This window comes from Microcaecilia unicolor, chromosome 6, assembly GCF_901765095.1.
Source record: "Microcaecilia unicolor chromosome 6, aMicUni1.1, whole genome shotgun sequence".
Lineage (NCBI taxonomy): Eukaryota > Metazoa > Chordata > Amphibia > Gymnophiona > Siphonopidae > Microcaecilia > Microcaecilia unicolor.
Genome location: NC_044036.1, coordinates 63,796,890 through 63,824,039, shown reverse-complemented (window position 1 = coordinate 63,824,039; position 27,150 = coordinate 63,796,890). Strand labels below are relative to the sequence as shown.

The 27,150-nt window shown below is 43.2% G+C and overlaps 1 protein-coding gene across 2 annotated transcripts in view; it reads left to right on the top strand.

Moving 5' to 3' along the window:
• The window catches only part of COL24A1 (collagen type XXIV alpha 1 chain), an 804,368-nt gene that overhangs the window by 382,325 nt on the left and 394,893 nt on the right, over positions 1-27,150 (top strand). For both annotated transcript variants that reach the window (XM_030205800.1, XM_030205801.1), the window contains 2 exons: positions 11,744-11,797; positions 20,460-20,504. In XM_030205800.1, the coding sequence (XP_030061660.1) occupies positions 11,744-11,797; positions 20,460-20,504 (99 nt within the window). The remainder of the gene's footprint in view (positions 1-11,743; positions 11,798-20,459; positions 20,505-27,150) is intronic.

The window sequence follows — 27,150 nt, the reverse complement described above, 5'->3', positions numbered from 1 at the left end:
GCAGGACCAGCAGTTCTGTTTTTTAGTGGTTCAGACATTTGGTCTTTTGTGCCTTCTTTTTCTTTTTTTAATACCTCTTTTGAGGTTTATCTTTATTTTATTCCTTCCTGTACCTTTTTAGATTATTTTTGCCTTTTTTCTTTGTTTTACCATGCTCGCTAGGCTGCGTTTAGGCCTGATCTCCAGTCAAGGTATTTCTCTTTTCTGGTGCTCTCCCCTTTTTTATCCCCATTCAGTCCTTTGATTTGGCCACAGCTGTTTTTCCTTTCATGTCATCAAAGGTTCCCAGTGGCTTCAAGTGCTGTACTCGGTGCAACAGGACCATCTCTGGCAAGGACACCCATTCTTGGTGTCTGTAGTGTTTTGGGGCCTGATCATATACCTCTGCAAAACTGTCTTCATATGAAGAAGAGTACACAGTTGGCCAGAGATGCTCAGAGAGAAGATTTTTGGATCATTAATATCATTTACTGTATGGCTGTCTAGTCCAAAGTTAACTTTTTTGTTCACTCATGAGAGATTACAAGGGATGTTAGGAATGTTTACTAATTCTGTCAAATGACTGATTTTGTATGTGGCATTTAAACATCTGAAACATTTAAATTTGGATTTGTGGCCGATTTTTTTCCTTACAAGAGGAATCCACTGTATAATTGTCAGGCGTGCATGCTGTCAAACTTAGTGAGTTAATCTGAGACATATGACTTTGAACGCGCAGATGTTACTAAGGTAACTGGTATTTTTTGTTTGCGACAAGACTGCCCACTCTTGATCTGAAAAGTTTTTATTTTTTTTTTAATAGAGCTGTTCTACATACCATAGGTGGAGCATTGAGTCTGCTGCCCACATCCTTACATTAAGAATAGTGCAGAAATCTTGAAGTTTTAGTTCTGTGGGACAACAGGTTCTGTGGGACTCGCTGGAGACCTGCCTGCCTGATGAGTGTTCCCCTACCCCCTGCTTTCACCAATGTCTTTTATACGTTTATTATCTAGGAAGCATACCTTTCTCATTAGGAGGGTCCTCCTTTCTCCCACAAAGATGCTGATCTGGAGTGCCAAGGAGTATTTTGATTTTTAAAAATGCAGCATTATAGAAAAGTCAAGTCTAATCCACACTCAGATTCTTGATGTTGAGGTTGCACCTTTCAGATCAGATATTGCAGTAGAAGAGTTGACTGCAGCTCACAGTGTGAGTTTTCAGAAGACTTAAATCACAATATAAAAATGTACTATATTATATGCTATACTGCATACTCAGAATGTGGTGGTAAGAAACATAAGTCAGTGTTATAAACATTGATAATGTGTTACTGAATTAGTACTCTGCATCTGCAGTTTTTTATAGACTGTAGTCACTCGCAGGCAGTTGTAATAAGATGCACTCCCTTGGCATACCTATTTTCTGAGTTACTTTCCTCACAACATAAAGGCCCCTTTTACCTGCTGCCGTAAAAGGGGGCCTCGGCCCACAGCAGATCCATGCACCGAGGCTCCCTTTTACCACAGCAGGTATAAGGCTACTTTTCTTTTTTTAAAGGGAAATGACTCTTAGGTAAGTGAACCACTTGCTCCACGGTCATTTCCCTGGAGAGCACTTACCGCCACCCATTGATGTGGCAAGGGCTCCCGCTCTACCCTGACAATAACCATTACCACCAGTTAGGCCCCAGGCACTAGAAAATAAAAATGCATTTTCTATTGCTGGAATTGGTAGTCCCAGCCTCTGCCACACGCCGGGCTCTTGCTGCAGCCCAACGGTAGGTCTGATTTGCCGCACACCAACGCAGTGGTAGCCCTAAGACTATTAACTGACAGAAAAGAGTAAAACTGTGTGCTGAAATCAGTGTACTTAAATACAAGTCCCATATAAATGAAGGGATTAGCCTTTGCTTCCAAATCTGAGAAGTGCATTAAGGTCCTGAAGGCTTAACTCGCTTTTTGTAATGCTGGAAACTGAACTCAGACATAAGAAGGCAAGAAGTTTGAAAACTATAGCGCAATATAGCAAAAAGCTAACAAGTGAGTTCATTTAAGCCCTGTTGTGGTAAGTGGGGGGAATCATTAGGAGGGAGCTTGGAAAATATTAAAGTATGAGCTGGAATAAGTAGATTTGCCAAATACTGAGAATAATCTGTAAGAAGATGTCTGAAGAAAAAATTAATTAAGATTTTATAATATAATCTGTAGGAACTTGAAACCAATAGTATTCTTTCAGAAGAGGGGTGATATGATCAAATTTATTTTTAGCTTATACATTTTTTGCAACACAGTTGAAGGCGTTTCATATAAATAACTAAGATGCCAGTCAAGAACATTACAGTAATCAAGCATGCTTAGAATTGGAGCCTGAACAAGCCTGTTGAAGCTGGTGCAAGAAAAATAATTATTACTTGAGAGATATGGGACAGAGGAGTAGCCTAACAGAACAGCAGGCTGGAAACCAGAGGGCCCACATTCAAATCGCAGAGCAGGTCTTTATGACCTTGGGCAAGTCAATTAGCTCTGCATTGCCTTGGGATGGCACTGGCAACCTCATCAATATACCACAAACAGCAATCAACACTCTATCCCTAGAACACTCCACAATCCTTGCTATCAGTCTCTTTCATTATTCCATAATGGTAATCATTACCTACAACTAATTAAATATTAAAGAGAGGAGAAAAAGAGTTCAGATGCTTCAAATGCTTGGTTTTTGCAAATTAATTGCAAAGCTTTTGCAACATCACTAGTTATAAAAAGCCTCCACCTTCCTCTTTAATATATGTGAATTATCATTTTATCAAAAATATTTTTTTCTCGATTTTTCCTAAAATATTTTTAATAGTGTCTATACAACAATACTTATTTTGATTGCACATTAAGCAGCTCAAAGGCTCAAATAAATATCAATAGATTTTTTGAACTGGCTTTCTTCACTCAAACAGGGCCACTCCATTTCACCTATTTTGGCTTCCTCGGGAGCTTACAGTTCAGTGTCTCATAACTTATAGAGCATTGCTGCTGCAAAAGATCAAAAGAACACCTATAATCTCACTAAGCCACCTCACCAACCCACTCAATTATGAAAGCTCACCTTATTCAACTATCCTAATCACTCCCTTCCTTAATCATTACACATTACTAATTGTATCTGATATCTTGTTACGATAATGTCAACAAATCTGTGTAAGCCACATTGAGCCTGCAAATAGGTGGGGGAATGTGGGATACAAATGCAATAAAATAAAAAATGAAAGGAATGAAAACCCTAACAAAATTTTAAAGTTCTTTAGGCTTAAACTTATGAAGTTACACAGCTCACCGCTTCATGCAAAGATTTTTACCAATCCCTGCCATCATTGGGAATTTCAAAATGGCACCAAGATTTAAATAAGATGACATTTAGGGCCTGCTATTTAAGCCATCACATTTGTGGCAGCCATGTGAACCATTCATGTCTCACTGCTTGTGGACAGCAAGGACAAGAGAGTAGAGAAGTGATTGCTAAAGGCAAAGTGACACCACAAATTTTCATAGTATCTAAGTGCAGTTGAGGAGCCATGATGGTATTAGGGAGGAGGGAGTTTTCTCTTGGATATCCACATAATCTCAGACTTACTGTGATTTAACTTTAATCTATTCTGTTCTATCTAGGAGGCAATGACATTAAGACAGTCATTAAGACTTCAGGTCATAAAGGGAAGCACTAATGAAATGAAGAAGTAGAATGTCATCGGCATATAAGTAACAATTAATTCTGCAGCCTTGGATTAAAATAGCAAGGGGTGTTAGAAAGAAATTGAACAAGACAGGTAAGAATGGAATTCTGAGGGACTCCACTTAGCAGGGAACAAGGCTCCATCTACAAAAGAGGTTTTAGAGAAATAAGAAAAAAAAGCAAACATGGGCTATGTCCATGTTGTCTATTCATAGTGCCCTGTTAAAAGAAGGGAAGATTGACTAAGCAGAAGACGCTGCTATATCCAGGGATATAATACGAGTATCATTTCCTTCGTCTAAGTTTGTTATGGGCTTGAAGAGCTGATTCTGTGCTGTAACCTGGCCTAAAATCAGTATGGTGCATATGAAATAGAGCTGTACCAAATACCATATTTTACAATTTGGACAAATATGAATAATGAAAAAATATTATTCGGCCGAATAAGAATAGCTATACTGGCTCAGACCAATGTTCCATCCAGCCCAGTATCCTGTTCCAAACAATGGTCAATCCAGGTCACAACTACCTTGCAGAAACCCAAATAGTAGCAGCATTCCATGCTACCAGTCCCAGGACAAGCACTGGCTTCCCCCATCTATCTTAATAGCAGACTATGGACGTTTCCTCTAGGAACTTGTCCAAACCTTTTTTTAAACCCAGATATGCTAACCACTGTTACCACATCATCTGGCAACGAGTTCCAGAGTTTCACTATTCATTGAATGAAAAAATATTTCCTCCTATTTGTTTTAAAAGTATTTCCATATAACGTCATTGAGTGTCCCCTAGTCTTTGTACTTTTTGAAAAAGTAAACAATTTACCTGTTCTGCGCCACTCAGGATTTTGTAGACCTCAATCATATCTCCCATCAGCTGTCTCCTTTCCAAGCTGAAAAACCCTAACTTTTTTTTTTTTAATTTGTAAAAGTCTTTATTGAAATTTGTTGATACAGTACAAAACTAATCAGCACTTTACAATACAACAATAGATTAACTGTCCACAGATAGATCAAACTTGTTAAACACTTGCCAAGAAGTGTGAAACTGAATTTCAATCTGTATCTTAGTAATACTAACTCCCAAATGACTTCAATGTTTATCAGGTTTTAACCCAAACACCCCTAACCCCCTTTATCAATAAAACCCCCCCTCCACCCCCCTAACCTCCCTCCTCCTCCAATCCCCCTCCCTCCCTAATCAGCCTCATTCACTCCCCCATGTCACTCTAGCCATATACACTCATCTCGAGTTCATACTCGAGTGGTTTCCATATCCGTTCCCATTTAGGCAATGTTCTCTTTTTAATTGCTGTCAATCTCTCCATTTCACATAGATAACGCACCTTCGTGATCCAGCTCACCAATGAGGGGACCAGGGGTGACTTCCAGCTCTGCACCAAGTTCACTCACGCAGCCTGCAAAATTGCCCTCACCAATAGCCATTCTTCCCACTTAAGCCCTTCTGGTCGTTGCCCAAGTATAAATACCAACGGATGCCACTGCACAGACTTGCCCACCCACACTTGGCTACGGAATTGCACACCCTTCCAGTAAGCCTTTGCTTTTGGACATGTCCACCAAATGTGGCCCATAGTACTGATGGCCCCGCACTTCCTCCAGCAATTCCTCGTAACCTGCACAAACATATGATATAACCGCGCCGGTGTGATATACCACCTATAGAATACCTTAATCGCATTTTCCTTCATAGCCACCGATCGCGCGGATCTCAAGATCCCCTTCTCCAATTGCAACCACTTCTCATCTGGCAATATGAAATCTAATTCCTGTTCCCACTTCCTACGATGTAATAATGAAGGGTCTTGACGCGCCACCAATGAAGCATATAAAAAAGTAATCATACCTCTTGTGGTTTGGAATCGCACACAGACATCTTCCATCGGATGCACCTCTCTACGCAAGCACTCTGCATAGGCGGGCCCTATCAAAAAATGTTTCAGTTGCAAATGGAGATATAAGTCACCAGGCCGTAGCTGGAAATCCTCCAACAGTGTATCAAAAGGGACCAATTCCTCTCCCACATGCAACTGTCCCAACAAATCCAAACCCAACCCTGCCCATCTTACAAAGGGCGTGTGCCCAACCCCAGGGTAAAATAAGGGATTATCCACGATTGGCGCCAATCCCGAGACAGGAGGTCTACCCCCCACAAACATGTGATCCCAATAATGAAAGGTGGCCTGTACAGTCGGAGGAAAGCGATCAACCTGTCCCCTATATTTATTGGGAAGCCACATTAAGTGTCCTAACTGGCGAGACCCCACTAAGGATTGTTCAATGTGCACCCACAGTTTGTGATCTTCCCCCCGAAACCACTCAACCGCTGATCGGGCCTGAGCTGCACAGTAATAACAAAACAGGTTAGGCACCCCTAGACCCCCAAGTTGTTTGCTCCTATATAATACCGCCCTCGGCAAGCGAGGCCTCTTCTGATTCCAAATAAAACGCATCAAACGATCCTGTAGGGTGGACAAAAACGTCCTAGGTAGTCTCAGAGGGATAACCTGAAATAGATACAAGAGTCTGGGCAGGATGTTCATTTTAACTGCTGCTATCCGGCCCAGCCAAGACAGTCTCATATGCATCCATCTGTCCAGATCTCTATATATCTCCTTCTGAAGTGCCGGGTAGTTAACTGCAGACATCTCTGACAACTGCACAGGTAGCTGTATCCCTAAATAATGAATAGATCTAGCCGACCACTTGAAGGCAAATGATGCCTTCAGCGCCTCCAGTGTCTGCGAAGGCACCCCCACTGCCATCCCCGCCTATTTACTCGCATTAAGCTTGTAGCCCGATACCCTTGAATATTCTTCTATATCCTTCATCAGGTTAGGCAGGGATGTTATTAGATTAGTCAATGACAAGAGCACGTCATCCGCGAAGAGTGCAATTTTGTGCTCCTGAGACCCCACTCTCACTCCAGTAATATCCACATTCTCCCTAATAGCCGCCGCCAGTGGCTCCATAGCCAATGTGAACAACAGAGGGGAGAGCGGACATCCCTGCCTGGTACCCCGTCCCAACAAGAACGCGCTCGAGTTCCCACCATTTACCCGAACACACGCCTGTGGTGAAGTATACAAAGCTTGGATCCAAGATCTAAACCCGGGGCCAATCCCAGCTCTATTCAAAACCTTGTCCAAATATCCCCAATGAACTTGGTCAAAGGCCTTTTCCGCATCCAGCCCCAGTAGCAGCAGAGGGCAGGCCTTCGACCGAGCTGCATAAAGTAGATCCAAGGTTCTACGGACGTTATCCATTGCTTGCCTCTTGATCACAAAGCCCACCTGATCAGGGTGGATTAAGGTAGGCAACATCGCCCCCAGTCGCTGCGCAAGAACCTTGGCCAGAATTTTAACGTCCGTATTTAGGATAGATATTGGGCGATATGAGGCACATTCTGTAGTATCTTTATCAGGTTTAGGTATGACCGGAACCCAGGCCTCCATCATAGTTCCGGGGAGAGGCGCCCCCTCTCGTACTGAATTGATAACCAATGTCAGATAGGGAGCCAGTTCGCGAGCAAAAGTCTTAAAGAACTCATTAGTAAACCCGTCAAGGCCGGGCACCTTGCCCGTCGGCAAATCCTTAATAACCTGCTGCACCTCTTCTACGGTCACCGGGGCTTCCAATTCTCGTTCTTGCACTTCTGACAACACCGCCAGTCCTCGAGCCTCCAGATATCTGTCAATCTCCCCCGTCTGCACAGTGGCATCCTCCTTATAAAGTGTTTCATAAAATTGGGCAAAGCGTTCCCTAATTTGCACAGATTTATTAAGCATAACACCCCCTTCACCCTTCACTCGTACAATTTGTCTATCTGCTCTCATCTTTCTAAGTTTTGCTGCCAACAGCCTTCCAGGCCTATTAGACCCTTCATAGTAAACCTGCTTCAACCTAGCATGCACAAACTTCAAACTCTCCTCATGTATCGCAGCCAACTCCAATCTCACAGCTTGCAACTTACGATAGTCAGACACCCTGCCTGTGGCCCTATAGCGTTTCTCTAGTTCACCTATTCTTTCCATGCACTGGGTCAAACGTTCTTTATGGATCCTATTTCTCTGACTCGCACATTTAATAAAATACCCTCTCGAGACCGCCTTAAAAGCATCCCACACTGTACGCAAAGGTGGGCCCGAGTCCATATTAAGTTCAAAGTACTCCTTCAAGACTGGAAGAAAGTTAGCAACAATCTGTGGGTCCTGTAGTAGGCAGTTATTAAATGTCCATCTCCGGTCCCGCCCCTCCCCCCTCAATGAGGGGATGACCGACCAAACCGGAGCATGGTCTGAAGTAGTAATATGCCCTATACAGGAGTCTCCCCCTCCCTCCGAAAGAGTTTTGTCAAGAAAAACATAGTCTAGTCTAGAGTAGGAGAGATGCACCGGAGAGTAAAAGGTATAGTCCCGCCCCCTCGGATGGCCTAAACGCCACCCGTCATACAGACCCATGGCCTCCACCAAATTCCGCAGTGCCTGTGAAATTTTATAGTCAGCCGGAGCAGGAGGAGCAGATCTATCAAGCCCGGGCTGCATAGTGGCATTAAAGTCTCCCGCCATTAGCACTTTTCCTCGGGCAAAATTTTGTAATTCCCTTTGAAGATACCCAAAAAATCACTCCTGGTGCTCATTAGGCGCATATATACTAGCCAGGGTGCACTCCTCCTGCTCCAACTGCACGCACAACAAAAGGAAGCGACCCTCCGGGTCTCTTCTAATATGTAATATCTGCACTTGTACATCTTTATGGAACAGTATAGTGACCCCTCTTTTCTTAGTCCCCTTTACATCAGAAGCACAATAAACCCACGGGTACATTCTAGAAGTCAATAGACCCTCGTGTTTTTTTCAGCAAGTGAGTTTCTTGCAAAAAGACCACCTGTGGGTGCATCAAACGCAATTCACGCTGGAGGGAATGATGTTTATATGGAGAATTAAGCCCTTTTACATTGTATGTAAGCACTTTAAAGGCTGTCATTGGACATGATCTGAGTGCCACTCACTTCTGACATATTAAGAGTGATACGCAAGCCCTCCCAATCCCCCCAGCCCTCCCAACCCTCTTCGCTACCCCTCACACCCCAACCCTCCCTCTCCCGTCCCCTGACCACATTATCACATTCATACCCTGGACAGACTCTTCCCCCCCCCCTCCATCCCACCCCAACTATACCCCTTCCCCCCCCCCCCCCGTATATCCACTAGAGAGGGCCAGTGACCTCTCCTAGGAGTACAGAGAAAGTGCCCACATACCCAATCTAACTACCCAAGATCAGCCCACGCCCACCCCTCTATTCATCATTATCCCCCCTCCCACCGATCAATACTCCCCCCTACCCTTCGCACCTAACCCACACCCAGAATCATAATGCATCAAACTCAACCAGCCCAATAAGAACTTTTGAAGTAAGAACTACAACATAATATCAGCAACTCCCTCTTACATAACGGGGAAAAGATATCCAGCTACCAATCCTTAAAATAGAAACCCACTGAATATCATACAGTTTATTCAAGTATCAGTCCTTGGGGTCTTGGTCTTGGTCTTGCCCGGTATCCGCTTCCACTTCTGCAGCTTAGCTCGCGTTGCTGTAGCCAGCTCCACCGCTGGGCCTTCTGTTGTCACCAATCCCTCACTATGTAGAATCTTCCAGACTTCAGCAAGTGCCCGGATCCGGTGCATGCGCCCACCCACTGTAAAAATTAGGGCAAATGGAAACGCCCAACGATATGGGATTTTGTTTTTCACCAAGACATCTAATGCAGGTTTCATCTCTCTCCTCAGGTATAGCGTATGCGCCACAAGTCCTGAAATACCTTGACTTGGGCATCGTTATAGTCAATATATTGTACTTGTCGCGCCTTCTGTAGCACCTTTTCCTTGAAAGCAAATGTGGAGAAACAGACTACAATTTCTCAAGGTCTGTTATCCTGTCGTTTTCCTAGTGCTCTATGGGTTCGTTCAATAGCCAAATCATCCATATCTATCAGCTTGCCACAAAGCACCTTAACGATTGCACTGACGTCCTCCTTATCTCCCACCTCTGGTACCCCTCGAAACTGCAGGTTACTTCTTCTCCCGCGGTTCTCCAGGTCATCCACTTTTAGTTGTAGTTCCGCTTATGAGGTAAGCACATTCGCCAATCGCTCCTCCGTCTCGGTCAGCTTCTCAGCCTGCTCGTCTGCCTGCACTTCTAAGTCTTCCACGCGGCCTCCCATCTCTCGGAGGTCCACGCTCAGAACGTCCATCTTTTCAAGGATTTCCTCCTTGGAGGCTTTGATCTCCTCGCGGATTTCCACAAGGAACTTAGCGAGATCTTTAGATAGCCCTCGTTTAGCTGAGGCTTTGCCAGTGTCGGGCAAGGATGGGGCCGAATCTGAGTCCGAGTGAGAAGCAGGTGCGGATTAAAGCACATGGCGCTGCGAGGTCCTTCCTGTTACCCTGTCTGACGGACGCTCGCTCTCCCTTCTAGTCGCCGCCATACTCGCCCTCAATCCTCACGAAGAATTCCTCACAGCTCCGGAGCTGAAGCAAAGTATTTTTAAAGCAAGTACTCAGGCTAGGGTTAGCTATTTTAGCTTAAATAAAGAGGTGTGTGTCGGAGCTGTGAACCTAGGCAGCCATTCAGGTTCGTGACGTCACTTCCTCCTCAAAACCCTAACTTTTTTAGCCTTTCCTTTTATGAGGAGTTCCATCCCCTTTATCATTTTGGTCGCTCTTTTTTGAACCTCTTCTAATTCTGCTATAGCTGTTTTGAGATATGGTGATCAGAATTGAACGCAGTACTCGGGGTGAGATTGCACCATGGATTGATACAGAGGCATTATAGTATTCTTGGTCTTATTTACCATCCCTTTCCTAATAATTTCTAGCATTTTGTTTGCTTTTTTATCCGCTGACGCACACTAGGCAGAAGATTTCAACATATTGTCTACAGTGACACCTAGATCTTTTTCTTGGATGCTGAGATCTAAGGTGGACCCTAATATCAGGGCATTGAGCTTTAACATAGCAAATAATAAAAGAAACAACAGAGATCAAGTGTTTATGTCAGTAGGATTTAGAACAGTAGAGCCCTGGATTATTCGTATTCAAATTTAAATCACTATTCGGATGAATATGAATAATATATTTGACATCGAATCATGAATATTCGGTATAGGATGAAAAGCAAAATGACGGAGTGTGTCTCTGGCTCAGGATCCCAGGTTGGACCAGAGAGCCTCCAGGTTCTTAAAAACAATGGTTTAGAGGTGTAAATTAGACTTACACTTCACCACTAACCACTGAAATTAACCAGTAGTAAAGTTGGGGACTTTTACTATTATTTTTATGGCTCACCTTGTGATGTGAGAAGATACACTAAGCTTAGCTCACATTTTTGTGCATATTTTTGTTAGTGCTTTTAAAAATACACAGTACATGTGCATTCTGTTTGCCTGCTGCATTGTAAGTTGACTTTTTTTAATGCATGAGTTTAAAATATGTACAGTAAATTTTCACACACATTTTTGACTCAACGTTTTATTACATGTCCTCTTGGATTAAGAATTAATTGGATGTGAATCCACAATGTATTGTTTTGCTGTCGTATGAAGATGTTATAATTCATTGAACTTTAAGTTAGAACTTTTTCTTAATTCATAAAGCTATGGTTGTAACACAATGGAATGCTTAAAGTCATTGTTTTAAAACATGGTACCGTTTATTCCTAATCTGTTCCATATTTCCAATAATTTGTTAAGAGTGAATGATTCCAGAGAGGAAATAATTTTGATTAAGAGTTAGTCAGGTCTTAGCTGTTTAATGTACGTTGAAGGCAAATAAATATAATCTTAGCAGATGCTGTCACTGAAATGATCTTTCCACAAAACTTCATGTGAAGTTTATCAGTATAATGATGGTCCTTTCACAGTTTCTTTCTCTCAGGATTTGCTTTCTCAAGTAGAAAGAAAGTATATTAAAGCAAATAGGCCAGTAAATATAAACACTCATTCTGTTTTATTACTTAGGGGCTTCTAGGTGATCGAGGACCTCTGGGACCACAAGGCCCTAAAGGAAATGAGGTAGGGGAAAGTATTCTACTGATGCAAGATTTTTTACCTTTGTTTATATATTTTGCTATTTTATTGGGGGGGGGGGGGGTGCTACAGTGAATAATTGTCAAGTAGGATTTTAAAGTTCCCATTTTAAGCTACACAGATTACCCATGCATTTTAAAAGCAGCATGCTTATACTAAGTAATTTATGAGTTGAAACCAAGAAACATTTAAAAGATTTGGTATAGGATCTTGTTTGTCAAATTTTGTGTCTGATTTCACAATGTAGATGTTCTTTCATACAAACTTGATAATTCATCAGGTTTTCAGCAGAACTTGAGTTTTGCTCAATAGACTGGACCTGTAATTCAGGGTAAAGTGCTGTGCACCATGGCATAAGGAATCTGGGTTCAGATCCCTTGTCCATCAAGACAAGTCAGACCTAGGCATGTCATGGAAGTAGTATACTCAGGTCCAGTGAGGAAGAGGAGATGGCTGCTGCTACTGTGACAGCCTCTGCATCAGAAGTAGCCTACAGTAGTTATTTCAGCTCAGACTGAGACCCAGTGAAATTGGTTTTCAAATTCTATTCTCACTGACATGCCTTGTAAACTTGGACATATACAAAACTTAGAGGGCCTTTTTCTAAAGTGCGTTAAGCATGTAACACAAGAATTTATCATGTGCTGTTAGTACATAGCTGCACTAACAGTTAATGCAGTGGCTTGATGAACACTAGTTCCTATGTCAAATGCATTACATGGAGTAGGCTGGCAGGAAATGGATGGAGAATGGGCCTTGACTGTGACTTGCACTTAATGCACAGTAACTTACGGCATATAAAGTGCTACTGCAACAGATAACACAGATCACTCAATATCGCCTCAGTAGGTGACACTAAGTGCATCTGCATTACCATGAACTTTGAGGATATTTCTATAACTAGGCGCCTAATAGGAGTCTATTCTATGAAGGAAAGCAGGTGCCTAGTTTCTTATATAAAATACTAGCATAACAGATGAGATATGTAAGTATAAGTTAGGCACAAATACTTAAGTCAGCCATAGGGCCCTTAGATTATAAGTCGTCTTTGGCAGGGAAGTACCAATTGTACCTGTATCTATTTCAAGTTTTCAAGTAAAGTATAACTGACAGTGTGGTTTATACTATTAGTATATTTAAACAGTTATTTAACAAGTATAGCCCATTGCATTAGGTTGTATCTATTCAGGGGTAAATGTTTAGAATACTAGCACTTATGCACATATGTGCTCATATGCCCACCTACTGTAAGTGCCATTCTGCAAATACCCATGTAACTTACATGGTGTATATTTGCAAGGGGGGTGTAATGGGGAGGAGCATGGGCGGGACTTAGGCAGGGCTGCTTCTTATACAGGTAACTTACAGAATACTGTAAGGTATGCATATCCCTATCAGCACTCACACCAGCTGTAGGGCTGGTGTAACTGCAGGCACCTAAATATTATGCTAGTAGTCTATAATGGATGTAGATGTCTAAGTTCCATTATTGAAAAGGCACCTACCACTCGGTCTCAGGGCATCTAAATAGAGCTGCCCACTTATAGAATTACCTTCTTTAAATTTATGTCAAAAGGGATATTTTTTCCTTCAAGTACAAGCAGGATAATATTTGCACTGTTGACTGATGTTATCGGATGGGACCCACATGGGAATGCTCCCCAGCATCTATTCTAGAAGCTTTTGGAAGTGCCTCACCAAGTATGCCTTCTCGCCTATTGCTGTTGCACAGAACCAGTTCAATCTTTTTTTCTTTTCTGCAGGACAGGTTGGATGTTTCTTTCAGTTTTCTACAGCTCACGTCAGAATGTTGTTCCTGAAGTGTTTTTTTTTTCCTCCTTTTGTGCAAGTCCTATCATATTGTGCAGAGTCTCTCCTCAGTAGTCCCCCTGAGAGATTTTTGCACTTTGTAAGTGTCTTTGTTTTATCTCAGCCCACTAGGCCCTCTTAGGCCTTGGACACCCAGCTGAGGAGTTTTTGTTAAAATGAAGCCATTTGATTTCACCATGGCTATTTTTCATGACATGTCCAACAAGGACCCCAGTGGCAGGTATAACAGGACCATATCCATTACAGATAAATATAATTTGTGCCTGCAGTGTCTAGGACCTACGGAAACAAAGGAGAAAGGGGGTATATCATCCTGTTTAATGACCCCCCCCCCCAAAAAAAAAAAGAGGCTATGACAGTGCCCATACACAGAATCCTAAAGCTTGTAGAAATGAAGATGTGGGAAATCCCTCTTACTGTACAATAGGTCAATAAGAATGTTGATTCGATATATCGAGTCAAAAGAATCCAGGATTTGAGAAGCTCCAGCTTCTTCACGATTCCATGGTGGTCGAATCTGCTGTCAAAAATCAAGGGTATGAAGACTCAATCCTTATTGCCCCTAGGGAGAGAAACGAGGATCTTAGACTCTTTTAGGAAAAAGGTTTTCTAGAATGCTATGCTAACAGCTTGCATAGCTTCTTGCAGCTCTTAATGAGCATTTGCTGGATGAATGTGATATGCAGTGTGGTGAGTTGACAAACACTGTTTCCAAGAGAAAGCTGATGAGCTCCATCGGCTATTGACCAAAGAGTGGGAAGGCTGAAAATACATGGTCCATGCAACCTATGATACCTTTGATACAATGTCCAGGGCCGCCTCTGGGTATTGGGATGTGCAGATTCACCTGGCTGTGTGCCTCTGAACTTGAGCAAACTGTGCAGGAGAATCTGGTGGGGAATTCTGTGTCATGGAGACACTCTTTTTAGTGACAAGGAGCAGGAAGCTACAGACATCAAAAAGCATTCATATACAATGAAGTCACTTCCAGGCCCACTCCCAGCTTGGCATCCCCATCCAGGAGGTATTTTGATGGAAGGCAATGGCGATCCTAGTACTCTCACAAGCATAAGTATCTTCCCCACTTCCACCCTACCCATGTTACTCAGGGAGCCTCCTTTCATCTGAGACAGCAGAGGACCCAGAAATCTCAAGCAGCTCCTCAGTCAAAACAAGGGGTGAGCTGACGACTGGTTCCAGGTTAGCATAGCCTCAATTCTAGTAATTATCCCAGATGACTTTCTGGTAGGAAGGAGGCTGAATTATTTCCAAGGAATGTGGCCCCATATAATCTCAGACTGGTGGGTTCTGAAAATATTCCAGACAGGTTACAGTCTTCAGCTGGAAAGCACTCTTCCAAATTGCCCATCGAGATAATCAAAAGATCTCTTCAGGAATTACTTTTTCACCCAGTGTGGTTGAACCCATTCCACCAGGGGAAAGAGGGAAAGGCTTTTATTCTAAGTACTTCCTGATCACAAAATAATAATAATAAAATGAGGGGCTATTGTCCCATTCTAGACCTAAGGGCCATGAACAAATATCTGGCCAATAAAAGTTCAAGATGGTTTCCCTGAGCATCCTTCCCATGATTCAGGAAAGAGATTTGCTATGCTCCCTGGACTTAAGACACTTGTACCCCAATAGAGATACATCCAAGTCACAGTAAGTATCTGAGATTCAGAGTAGGGAAACACCACTGCCAGAATCGCATACTGCTGTTTGGCCTCATATCAGTACCCGGTGTTCACAAAATGCCTAGCAGTCATTTCAGCATCACTACGTAGACTGGGGGCGCACATGCTTGCCTGTTTAGAAGATTGGCTGGTCAAGAACACATCTGAGGAAGGAGCAATAGAATCGATGCACAAGACCATTCAAATCCTAAAGCTGCTAGAGTTTGTCATAAAATATCCTAATTCCTTATTCGGCTCTTCCCAACAATTTGAGTTTATAGAAATCCTGCTAGATATGACTCAATCTTGTGCCTTTTTTCTGCAGTAGCAGATAGATGGTCTGACTTCAGTAGTCACGGAAATGCACCAGAGTCAGCAGATCTCAGATCAGCTCATATAATCCCCATGGCATGTCTCAATTTTAGGCAGGCTGAATGGACACTGTCTTCTCAATGGTTTCAGGCCAGAGGTAATCTGCAGGATGTAATATCTGTAATGACTCTTCTCAAGGAATCCCTGTTCTGGTGACTACACTATAACAATCTGGCTAAGGGGTATACCCTTCCAAATTCCTCCAAGTCAAAAGAGACTGGATGTATCCAACCTGGGTTGGGGAGCTCATGTAGATGGGTAGAAAATCTGTGCTCAGGAGAGCATGCATCAGATAAATATGCTGGCACTAAGAGCATCCGGAACCCTGTAAGGTCTTTGAAGGATCTGTTGCAGAACTATATTATTCTAAATCAAAAAGATGATCAGCTTGCGATCTAGTATGTCACCAAGCAGGAAAACAATCAGGATGTGGAAATGGGCCATCTCGCATGGGGTGGTCCTCAGAACCACTTACATGGTGGGGAAAGATAATTGTCTGTTGAGTAAGGATGGTCTTTTACATGTTTGTGTACAACACTACGTATGTCTTGTAGCACTGTAGAAATGATTAGTAGTAGCTTACAGACTGAGTTGAGTTATGCAACTTCACAAATCGTGCTTGGATATGGGCATAGCCCAGAAGTTCTTTTGAATGTGTGGAACCCCCTCAACAGATCTTTAGCCACTCACCTCAACAAGAACGTTCCTCAGTTCTGCTCCAGACTTGGGTCTCATGGCAAACTAATCTTCCATGTCTTTCTCCTCTGTTGGGGATAGATCTTCTATACACCTCCTCCACCTCTCACACCAAAGACTCACCTGAAACTCAAACAGGACCACGGAACCATGATCTTGATTGCACTTACAGAGAAGGGCAACGGAAATAAAGGGGATGGGATGACTTCCCTATGAGGAAAGGCTGAAGCATCTAGGGCTCTTCAGCTTGGAGAAGAGAGATGCCTGAGGGGAGATATGATAGAGGTCTATAAAATAATGAGTGGGGTGGAACGGGTAGACGTGAATTGTTTGTTTCCAAAAATACTAGGACTAGGGGACATGCAATGAAGCTACAAAGTAGTAAATTTAATATACATCGTAGAAAAGTTTCCTTCAGTCAACATGTAATTAAACTCTGGAATTTGTTGCCAGAGAATGTGGTAAAGGCGGTTAGCTTAGTGGGGTTTAAAAAGGGTCTGGACGGCTTCCTAAAGGAAAAGACCATTGACCATTATTAAATTGACGGGGAAAATCCACTGCTTATTTCTGGGATAAGCAGCAAAAATTGTATTGAGCTTTTCTGGGATTTTGCCAGGTATTTGTGACCTGGATTGGCCACTGTTGGAAACAGGATGCTGGGCTTGATGGACCTTTGGTCTGTCCCAGTCTGGCAATACTTACGTACTCATATACTTATTGGCTGAAGCAAATATGATTCACTGTTCTTCTGGAGCCAGCCTAGGTTCTGCTTGTTTCCAAGAGAGATTCCACTAGGAGGTCCTATATTTTCAAATGGAAGAAATTTGCCAGCTGGTTTGAGAGTAAGGCCCTAGATTCTTTCTCTTGTCCTGCACAACAACTGCTTTAATACCTTCTACACTTGTCAGAGTCAGGTCTTAAGACCAACTCCATTAAGGTTCACTTTAGTGCATTGGTTAACTCATTTCTGCTCAGCCTTTAGTTGTTCACTTCATGCAGTGCTTGCTTCTATTGAAGCCTCCCATCTTTCACCCTACAGTGTCATGGTATATGAACATCTTTTTAACTCAGCTGATGAAAGCTCTTTTTGAGCTACTTCATACCTGTTATCTGAAGTACCTGAGCTGGAAGGTCTTATTTTTGATGATGGTCACTTCAGCCCACAAAATCAGTGAGCTCCAGGCTCTAGTAGCTGATTTCACACTATACAAAATTTTTGAACTATAAACTGGTCTTGAGCACGTATCCAAAGTTTCTTCCTAAGCTAGTGTCAGAATTCCATCTTAATCAGTCAGTTGACCTGCCAACATGTTTCCCCAAAACACATGCCCATTGAGGTGAAAGTGCACTGCACACTTTGGACTGAATGAGATCCTTGGCCTTCTGTTTGGAGTATACTAAAGCCCAAAGAAAGTCCACGTGGAGGGGCATAATCGAATGCGAACGCCCATCTCCATGGGCGTCTATGTCCGAAAATGGGTATGTGAAGAGGCGGGACAGACCGTATTATCAAAAAGATGGGCGTCCATCTTTCGTTTCGAAAATGTGGTTTGGACGGACCAAATGCCATGGATTTGGTCCCTTCTGAGATGGGCATTTTTTTTTTTTTTTTTTTTTTTTTGCGATAATGGAAACTAAAAACGCCCAGCTCGGAAATGTCCCAAGCCAAGCTATTTGGTCGTGGGAGGAACAAATGTACAACACTACCATAGCTCTTAAGGGTAAAGGGGGCAACTATATGTGGGTACAGTGGGTTTTAGAGGCTCCCATTTACCACCACAAGTGTTACGGGTGGGGGGGATAGGCCTGGGTCTGCCTGCCTGAAGTGCACTGTAGTACCCACTAAGAGTACTCCAGGGACAGGACTTGTTGCTGGTGTATAACCTTGGCACAGCAGTTCACACCTGAAGACTAATCTCGCTGAAAATGTCCTTTATTTGAATAAGCACATTTACTCACAGTTAACTACAGATCAGAGGTTGTGCCCCACTGGCAACAAGTCTTGCTGGTACTGAGATTAGCAGTAGGTCCAAGCTGGCAGAATGGTGTACAATGGCCTCTTTCAGCAACATTCAAGGTAAGAACTAAGTGCTGTAACATGGCTAACACATGAAAGGGATCTAAAAGTGTCTTACACAAATGGCCATTACCTCATGGACTACCGGAAACAAAACAGGGCACACTCTGACCCAGTAAGCAGAGGGAAAAGCACCATGGGAGTAGAGCCTACCAACTACCAACATCGTGAGCATTTAACACAAGCTAGTGGAATCACGGAGCCCAATACCCTACACCCACCACAATGCATTGCTGATGTGACTCTGCAGTGCCCTTAACAGAAAAGGTGTCACACTCACCCGAGACCCACATCAGAACCATGGAAAGGCTGTCAGAGGATAGAACACATTCTGCTGTCATGGAGGTGGGTACGGCATTTGAGGCTGGCATACAGGCTGGGAAAAAAAGTTTGTAAAGTGGGTGTTTGTTGGTGGGAGGGGGTTAGTGACCACTGGGGGAGTCAGGGGAGGTCATCCCCGATTCCCTCCGGTGGTCATCTGGTCAGTTGGGGCACTTTTTTGGGACTTGGACCTGAAAAAAAGGGTCCAAATAAAGCGGACCAAATTCTCGTCAAAAATGCCCTTCTTGTTTCGATTATCAGCTAAAGACGCCCATCTCTCCTTGGCCGATAACCACGCCCCAGTCCCGCCTTCACCACGCCTCCGACACGCCCCAGTGGTCTTTGTTCATCTCCGTGACGGACTGCAGTTGAGGAGGCCAAAAATCGGGTTTTGATTATACCGATTTGGGCGCCCACGGGAAACGGACGCCCATCTCCCGATTTGGGTCGAAATATAGGCGTCTTTCTCTTTCGAAAATAAGCTGGATAGCTTTTTTCTTCTTTTGATCCAAACAGGATGGGGATGCTATCGGCAAACTCAAATTGGCTAGTGGACCGCATTTCTTTACTTGTGCACAAGTTGGGCTGATTGTAGAAGCTCATATCATGGCTCAGAATGCCAGAGCCATGGCTGGGTTGGTAGCCTATTTGAGGTCAGCCTCCATAGAGGAAATCTACAAGCTGCAATGTGGACTTCAGTCCACACATTTACCAGTCCACACATTTACATCTCACTACTATTTGGAACAGCGCACCTGATAGGATAGGTGTTCACACAGTCCTTCAGAAAATCTTTTTTGGGGCCTACAATCCAACTCTGCCCCCCCCCCCCCCCCACTCTATTTCTTTCTGTTCAAAGCTATCTTAAAAAAAAAAGAAGAAGAAGAAGATGATTTACCTGCCATGTGTCATTATTTTCCCCTTTTTTGGTAACTAGGTACTCCCAAGAGTAAGAATATTGTTTTGCTTGTTCTCAGAGAAAGCAAATTTACTCATCTGTAACAGATGTTCTCTGAGGACAGCAAGATTAATATTCTTATTCATCTACCCACCTCCCCTTGGAGTTGACCTCTATTAGTCCTTCATACTAGACTAAACTGGTCCCACATGACAGCAATGGGTGGGAAGGCACGCATATTTGTGTCGAGGCACTTCCAAAAGCTTCTGGAATAGATTCTAGGGAGTATTCCTTCATAGGCTCCATTAGATATCTTCTTTAAATAGGGGACACTTCCTAACTCAAGAGCACTCCATTAGATATCACCTAAGATGATTAATTTTGCTGTCCTCAGAGAACACCTGCAACAGGTGAGTAACTTTGTTTTACATGAAAATGACATTTATGCAGAGGGCAGCAATACTTCAGACAGCTGTATTTTTCCTACATTCATTTCTCAGTTAAGTGGCTGTCTTGTTAGCACTAAAAGTTCATATTTATTCTTATAAAAAGCTGGTCCACTCTAGTTAAGGCCCTTTCTAGGCATTCAGTGGACCCTCAATGAAAGCTGATTTAACATTGATCTAGGAGATAAAGAACCACAAATTTATTTAAGAAATTAACCAGATCGCAAAGCAAAGCAACAAATTCCAAGGTTACATAAATTGAAGAAATAATCCTGGATCATTTCACCTAAATAAGTAGCTTGCAAAAACTGGTTTGTTTTGTTTTTGTTAGGGATCTGAAGGACCAATAGGACCTCCTGGAAATGTTGGCCCAAGGGTAAGTTACAGTGGTAGAGTTTTTAACAAGATGAAATAAAAATTAGGAGGGTTGCCTGAATTCAACTTAAATGAATATTCCATCAAAAATAAAACTGTTTACAAATTAAAGGTATGTATTTATTTAAAATAGTGACATAAATAGGGTAATAGTTATCAAAGTGGGATACTGTTAAGATGTATTATTTTTACCACCAACTTGGGCTGTTTTAGTACGTCTCATTTTATGTAATGAGGCCTAGAGGGGCATAACTGAATGGCGCCCCACCAACTGAAGAAATCCAGAGCCTATGCCCTCTGTCAGTAAATACAGCAGTCAGAAGCAGCACTTTGAGCCACTGGCACTGCGGGTGTGTTCAGTTCCACACATGCTGAATATGCTTGTGGTGCCAGCATTAACTGCTCGAAGTGCTACCTCAGACTGCCAAGCTTTGACAGGCACATGGACTCTGGATTTCTTCAGCTGGCAGGGCTTAGGGATCCCTGCCAGTTAATGTACTTTTCGTTTTAATTTGAATGGGGGAGCAGGGAGAGACAAAGGAAATGTGGCGCCTAGTCACTGGCCGCCCAGAAGCTCGTCTGGCTATGCAACTGAGGCCGGTGTGCAAACTTTTTGGCCACATGTATTCCTTCTTGTAAAATGGGGAATACACATCTAGATTTTTGGCCAGCCAAAACTGCACCCCTTTGAAATCCATACATGGTGTAGATCTCCACATAGCAACTTTCTAAAATCACTGTTTACTTGTGTTACAGATCTACACATGTCTACTACTTGCACATAGAGACGATCGAAAATAGCCTCTTAGGGGCCCTTTTACCAAGCTGCTGTAAGAAATGGGCTATGCCTATTTTTAGTGAGACTGTCAAAAAGAGCTTTTCTTCCATTTGTTGAATAAGAATATAAGAATAGCAATAGTGGGTCAAACCAATGATCTATCTAGCCCAGTATCCAGCTTCCAACTGTGGCCAATCCAAGTTACAAGTGCCTGTTAGAATCCCAAATAATAGCAAGACTCATGTTGCTGATTCCAGGGATAAGTAGTGGCTTACCCCATCTCTATCTTAATAGCAGATTATGGACTTTTTCTCCAGGAATTTTTCCAAACCTTTTTAAAACTCATATAGGCTAAATGCTGTTACCATATCCTCTAGCAATGAGTTCCAGAGCTAACTATTGATTGAGTGAAAAAATATGTTTTCTTATTTGTTTTAAAAGTATTACCATGTAACCTCATTGGCTATGCATTAGTACATAGCCAATTAAAAAAAATTACCGCAGGAGCACTTACTGCTTCCTATTTATGAGGCTCTAAGGGCTCCCAAGTTATGAACAGGCTAACCAGTTAGCACTGATTAGCATATCCCTGCCCATTCTCCACCCCTGACATGCCCCCTCACAAAAAAATTTAAAAATTATTACTGCATGCTTAGAGCACACAGATGGTAAAACCAATGCGAAACACTTTAGCACATCCAGCATTAGGCCATTTTTTTTTAGTTAGGTGCATTCTAATGCCTAACAGTTTAATTAAAAGAGCCCCTTGATTATCGATGTACCACTACTTCAGTTAACTTCACCAAGAATGATAGGCTTCAAATCAGACTGTAAATATGTGATCATTTCTCTCAGTTAGGATTGGCTAAATCATATCTCATCAGATAGATGGAGGTGAAAAGCTCTTAGATTAATATTTGTGTTTGCTGAACCTGAAACTCTTCAAAAAATATTCCCCATTCACTACCCAGAGCCACTGCTACTGATATGTCAGAGTCATTTACATTAACATATCCTAAACCCAACATCTTGGATTCCAAGCAGTTTTAAAAGTCTTCACTATTGATTTCTCATTGTTTCATGTTGGTTTCATGAGTGATAGTTTAAAAATGCACTTTCTTGAAAAGTTCATAGCACTGATTTTTGATAAAATCTTGGTGGAAAATACTGTTGCTCTGATTCTTCAGTCTTTTTCCAATATAATTCTAAAGCAGCAAAATATAAGTCCTTATTGTCAGTAATTTTTGTCTTTTGCCATTTCCAGTCAGTTTTGTTAGGATTAGCTCCTGATAGATGCTATGTTTAATGCTACTTCATTATAAATCGCGTTCATTCTTGAATTCCTCTCAATTTATTTTAAATGAAGAATGGCAATAACTGATTTTTAAAACAGTGCACAAACAAAAGAAAACAGAGTAATCTAAGGTAAAACTGTCACTTGATGTGTGCCAACCAAAGCACTACTGAAAACTCTACAAAAACACATTCAGAGCATGTGTGGCATACCTGCCATATGAAAATGGCACAAACTCACACAACTCACACTGTAGAAGTCCCAGCTGGACAAGGACTGCATTTAAATATTATATCAGGGTCTAGAACAAGACTGATTCTCTGTAGCTGGACTGCTATAGATTCCTTTCTCAGAATATTCTAATTGAATATCTGCCTTCAATTACACTTGAAGAACCATACAGACTCACTGAATACAGAATAATGGACCACAAATTAGCAATGGAAATGCACAGGTAAAACCTGAACTGGAAATTCTAAGCAGCCAGGTTCTGTTCAAAATGTATGTTCTCAAAGCTTTTTTTCTACGTTTATGTAGACATTTTATTTTCCAAATTGCACTGATCCTAAACTCCTTGTGCTTTCCTGTTGTTAGTCTAATTCCTTTTGCTCTAAGGACAAGCAGGACATCATATTGCCATATCTGGGTGAGTGACATCATCCATTGGAGCCCTCGGCGAAGACGCTCACCAGCATTCTGATTTTGAGAAGCTTTTGAGACCATCAACTGCGTATGCCTGTGCATTTTTCTGCCCACAGCCGTTGCATGGGACCAGGCAGTGTTCTTTTCTCCATGGAGCTGAGAGCACACTGTTTGTGCTCTTTCTACATCGTGTTTGTTATCCTTACGTTTATTTTTTTTTTTGGCAAGTTTGCTCATTTTTGCTTTGCCTGCCTTTGATTTTGTTCATTCCTTGCATGGGACCAGGCAGTGTTCTTTTCTCCATGGAGCTGAGAGCACACTGTTTGTGCTCTTTCTACATCGTGTGTGTTATCCTTACGTTTATTTTTTTTTTTTGGCAAGTTTGCTCATTTTTGCTTTGCCTGCCTTTGATTTTGTTCATTCCTTGCATGGCACCAGGTTCCCCTTCATTCCTGTATTTTTTTGTTAGTACTTTTGGCAGTTTAATGAGTTTCCTTATTTTTCCACAGCTATTCTAGCCCTCTTAAGCTCTGGGCACCCAGTTGAGCAAGTTTCCTCTTTTTAGTAAAATTAAGCTGTTTGAGTTTGCTTCAGCTATTTTTCCTCCAATGTCCCAGAAAACTCCCAGTGGTTTTAAGAAGTGATCCAGGTGTGGCAAGACATAATCCTTCTTTATGTAAACTGTGTTCAGAGCTTTCTTTAAGACGCATTAAGAGTGGAGAGCAGCAGTGCAAAAAGACTAATCCATTGACTTTGTCATCAGAGACATTGGTCCCTATGGCTCAGGGAGCTGAATCAGTCACTGGGGATGCATCAACAATGAGGAGGTCTTCACTTGTCTCAACACCAAACATTGATAGGGCCAACTAGCATCGATCTTCCAATACCACACGGAGGACTCATAAGGATTTGATGTCAGCCTCATCAGCAATGAGAGGTTCCGATTCGGTGCATCTAGTGGAGGCCAAGAAGCATCAGTCCTTGTTGAAGCATGATGCCAAGAGCATTGGAACATTGACATCATCAGTATCCAAGAAGTGTCTGCATCAGCTTTGTATCGAGCCAGGACCAGGCCTCCGATTTGACCCCAATGTCTGCTCAGGATATGACCCAACCAGCTGGGCTCCAGCCTTTACTGATGCTAGATCTCGAGGGGCAGATTTTGACCATGCTACAGCAGGAGTTGCAGCACCATCTAGATCAACACAGTGCTGGAACATCAAGGGCATCAGAGCCTTAGTCCATCCTGGATGCCTAAGTGGCATCTGCTATTTGTTATGCTGATACCTCAACGGGTGTTGAAGTCAGCACCAGTGGAGATGGTATCATTATCCAGTGTATCAGGGAAGAAGCTCCCTTGGGGCACAGGAGGACCTTCGTCACTTGGCACTCCTGCTCAGAGCCTGGCCTGAGGCAAGCACGACTCAACCCTCTTCTCAAGAGTATTTTTTTTTAAGACTAATTTGGACCATTCCTGGGAGTCTGACCAGGAGCCAGAGTTCCTTATAGAGGAGAGGTCCCCTAGTATCTAATCAAATAAACCCCAATTCTCTTCCTAAGTAGCTCTCCTTTACAGATTTTGTAAGGGCGATGGTTAAGTCCATCCCATTTCAGTTGGCTGTCAAGGATGAGCCTAGGGCAGAAATGTTAGAGATCCTTGACTTTGAGACACCTCCAAAAGAAACTGCGACAGTGCCCGTTCACATCATCCTTAGGGTGATTCAGATGAAGCAGGGGGAGACAACCCCCTTTCTGTGCAGCCCATTCACAAGAAGACTATCTCTTATATATGGATTCCAAAAGGTTCCTAGATTTAAGAAGCTTCAAGATTAGTCTCTCTGTGCCACTAGGGAAGGAGCCTTGGGCCTTGGAGATTTTTGGGAGGAAAGGATTTCAGTATACTAAACTCCCCTCTTGTGCACATGCAGAACCTAGTGTGCAGTATGGCAGAATTTGCAGATATTTTACCACCTGAGCAGCCTGCAGAACTTTGCCAGCTAGTAGCTAAGCAGAAGGAGCTTTGAAAGCACATGGCTTGGGCAACCTGTGATGCTTTTGACATGGTGTCCAGGGCCTCTACAGTCAGTATTAGAATGTGCAGACTTGCCTGGCAACATGTAGCCAACCTAGAACCAGCTATTCAGGAGAATTAGTTTGGTAACAAAGTGGAAGAGGTAGTTGACATAAAAAAACATTCTGATACAATTAAGTCACTATCCTGGTCTACTCCTTCTGCTGCCTACTCGTCTTGGAGGTTTCCAGCTGGAGAGCAACAAAGATCCTACTAGTCACATAGGCATAGGTACACTTCTCCCTCTTGCCCAGCCCAGAGCTCTCATTCCTCCTCATGAGAGACACTTGAGAAATGTATAAAGTCATGGGATAGGTGGCCATCCAGCTTATTTTCGAAAGAGAAAAACGCCTATAGTGCGAACTAAATTGGGAGATAGACGTTTGTCTCGCAAAGGCGCCCGAATCGGTATAATCGAAAGACGATTTTGGGCGTTTCCAACTGCACTTTGTCGCAGGAACGAATAAAGTTGACGGGGGCGTGTCGGAGGCGTGGTGGCGGTGAAACTGGGGCGTGATTATCAGCCGAGGAGAGATGGGCGTCTTTAGCTGATAATCGAAAAAAAAAAAAAAGGCATTTTTACTGCGATTTTGGGTCACTTTTTTTGGACCCTTTTTTTTCACGAACAAGTCCCAAAAAAGTGCTCCGACTGCCCAGATGACCACTGGAGGGAATCGGGGATGACCTCCCTGGACTCCCCCAGTGGTCACTAACCCCCTCCCACCAAAAAAACCCCACTTTAAAAACTTTTTTCCCAGCCTGTATGCCAGGCTCAAATGCCGTACCCACCTCCATGACAGCAGAATGTGTTCGATCCTGTCACAGCCTTTCCCTGGGTCAGATGTGGCTCTCGGGTGCAGTACAGGGTCACATCAGCATTGCATTATGGTGGGTGTCGGGTTTTGGGCTCCGTGATTTCATTAGCTTGTGTTACAGTCTCACGATGTTGGTAGTTGGTAGGCTCTTCTCCCATGGTGCTTTTCCCCCTGCCTACTGGGTCAGAGTGTGCCCTGTTGTGTTTCCTGTTGTAGTCCATGCGGTAGTGGCCATTTTTGTAAGCCAGTTTTAGCTCCCTTTCCTGTGTTAGCCACGTTAAAGAGCTTAGTTCTTCCCTTGAATGTGGCTGAAAGAGGGCATTGTACAGCATTCTGCCAGCTCTGACCTACTGCTCATCTCAGTACCAGGGAGACTCGTTGCCAGTGGGGCACAACCTCTGATCTGCAGTTAACTGTGAGTAAAGGCGGTTATTCCAATAAAGGACGTTTTCGGAGAGATTAGTCTTCAGGTGTCAACTGGTGTGCCAATGTTTTATAGCAGCAACCAGTCCTAGAGGCCTGCGTGTATGCAGGTCCCTGGAGCACATTTAGTGGGTACCGCAGTGCACTTCAGCCAGGTGGCCCTAGGCCCATCCCCCCCACACCTGTAACACTTGTGCTGGTAAATGGGAGGCCTCCAAAACCCATTGTACCCACATGTAGGTGCCCCCTTCACCCCTAAGAGCTATGGTAGTGTTGTACATTTGTGGGTAGTGGGTTTTGGGAGAGGGGGTTGGGAGCTCAGCACCCGTGGTAAGGGAGCTATGCATGTGGGAGCGTTTTCTGAAGTCCACCGCACTGACCTAGGGTGCCCAGTTGGTGTCCTGGCATATCAGGGGGGCCAGTGTACTACCAATCCTGGCCCCTCCCATGACCAAATGGCTCGGATTAGGACGTTTTTGAGCTGGGCATTTTTAGTTTCCATCAGTGCTTTTTTTGTGCCGGTACGCAACGGTACGGCGTACCGGCACCTTTTTTTTTTTTGCTCCCCCCGCCCCGTGACGGACGCAGTGCCAGCCCCCATTTCCGGCCGCTGCTGCTTCTCCT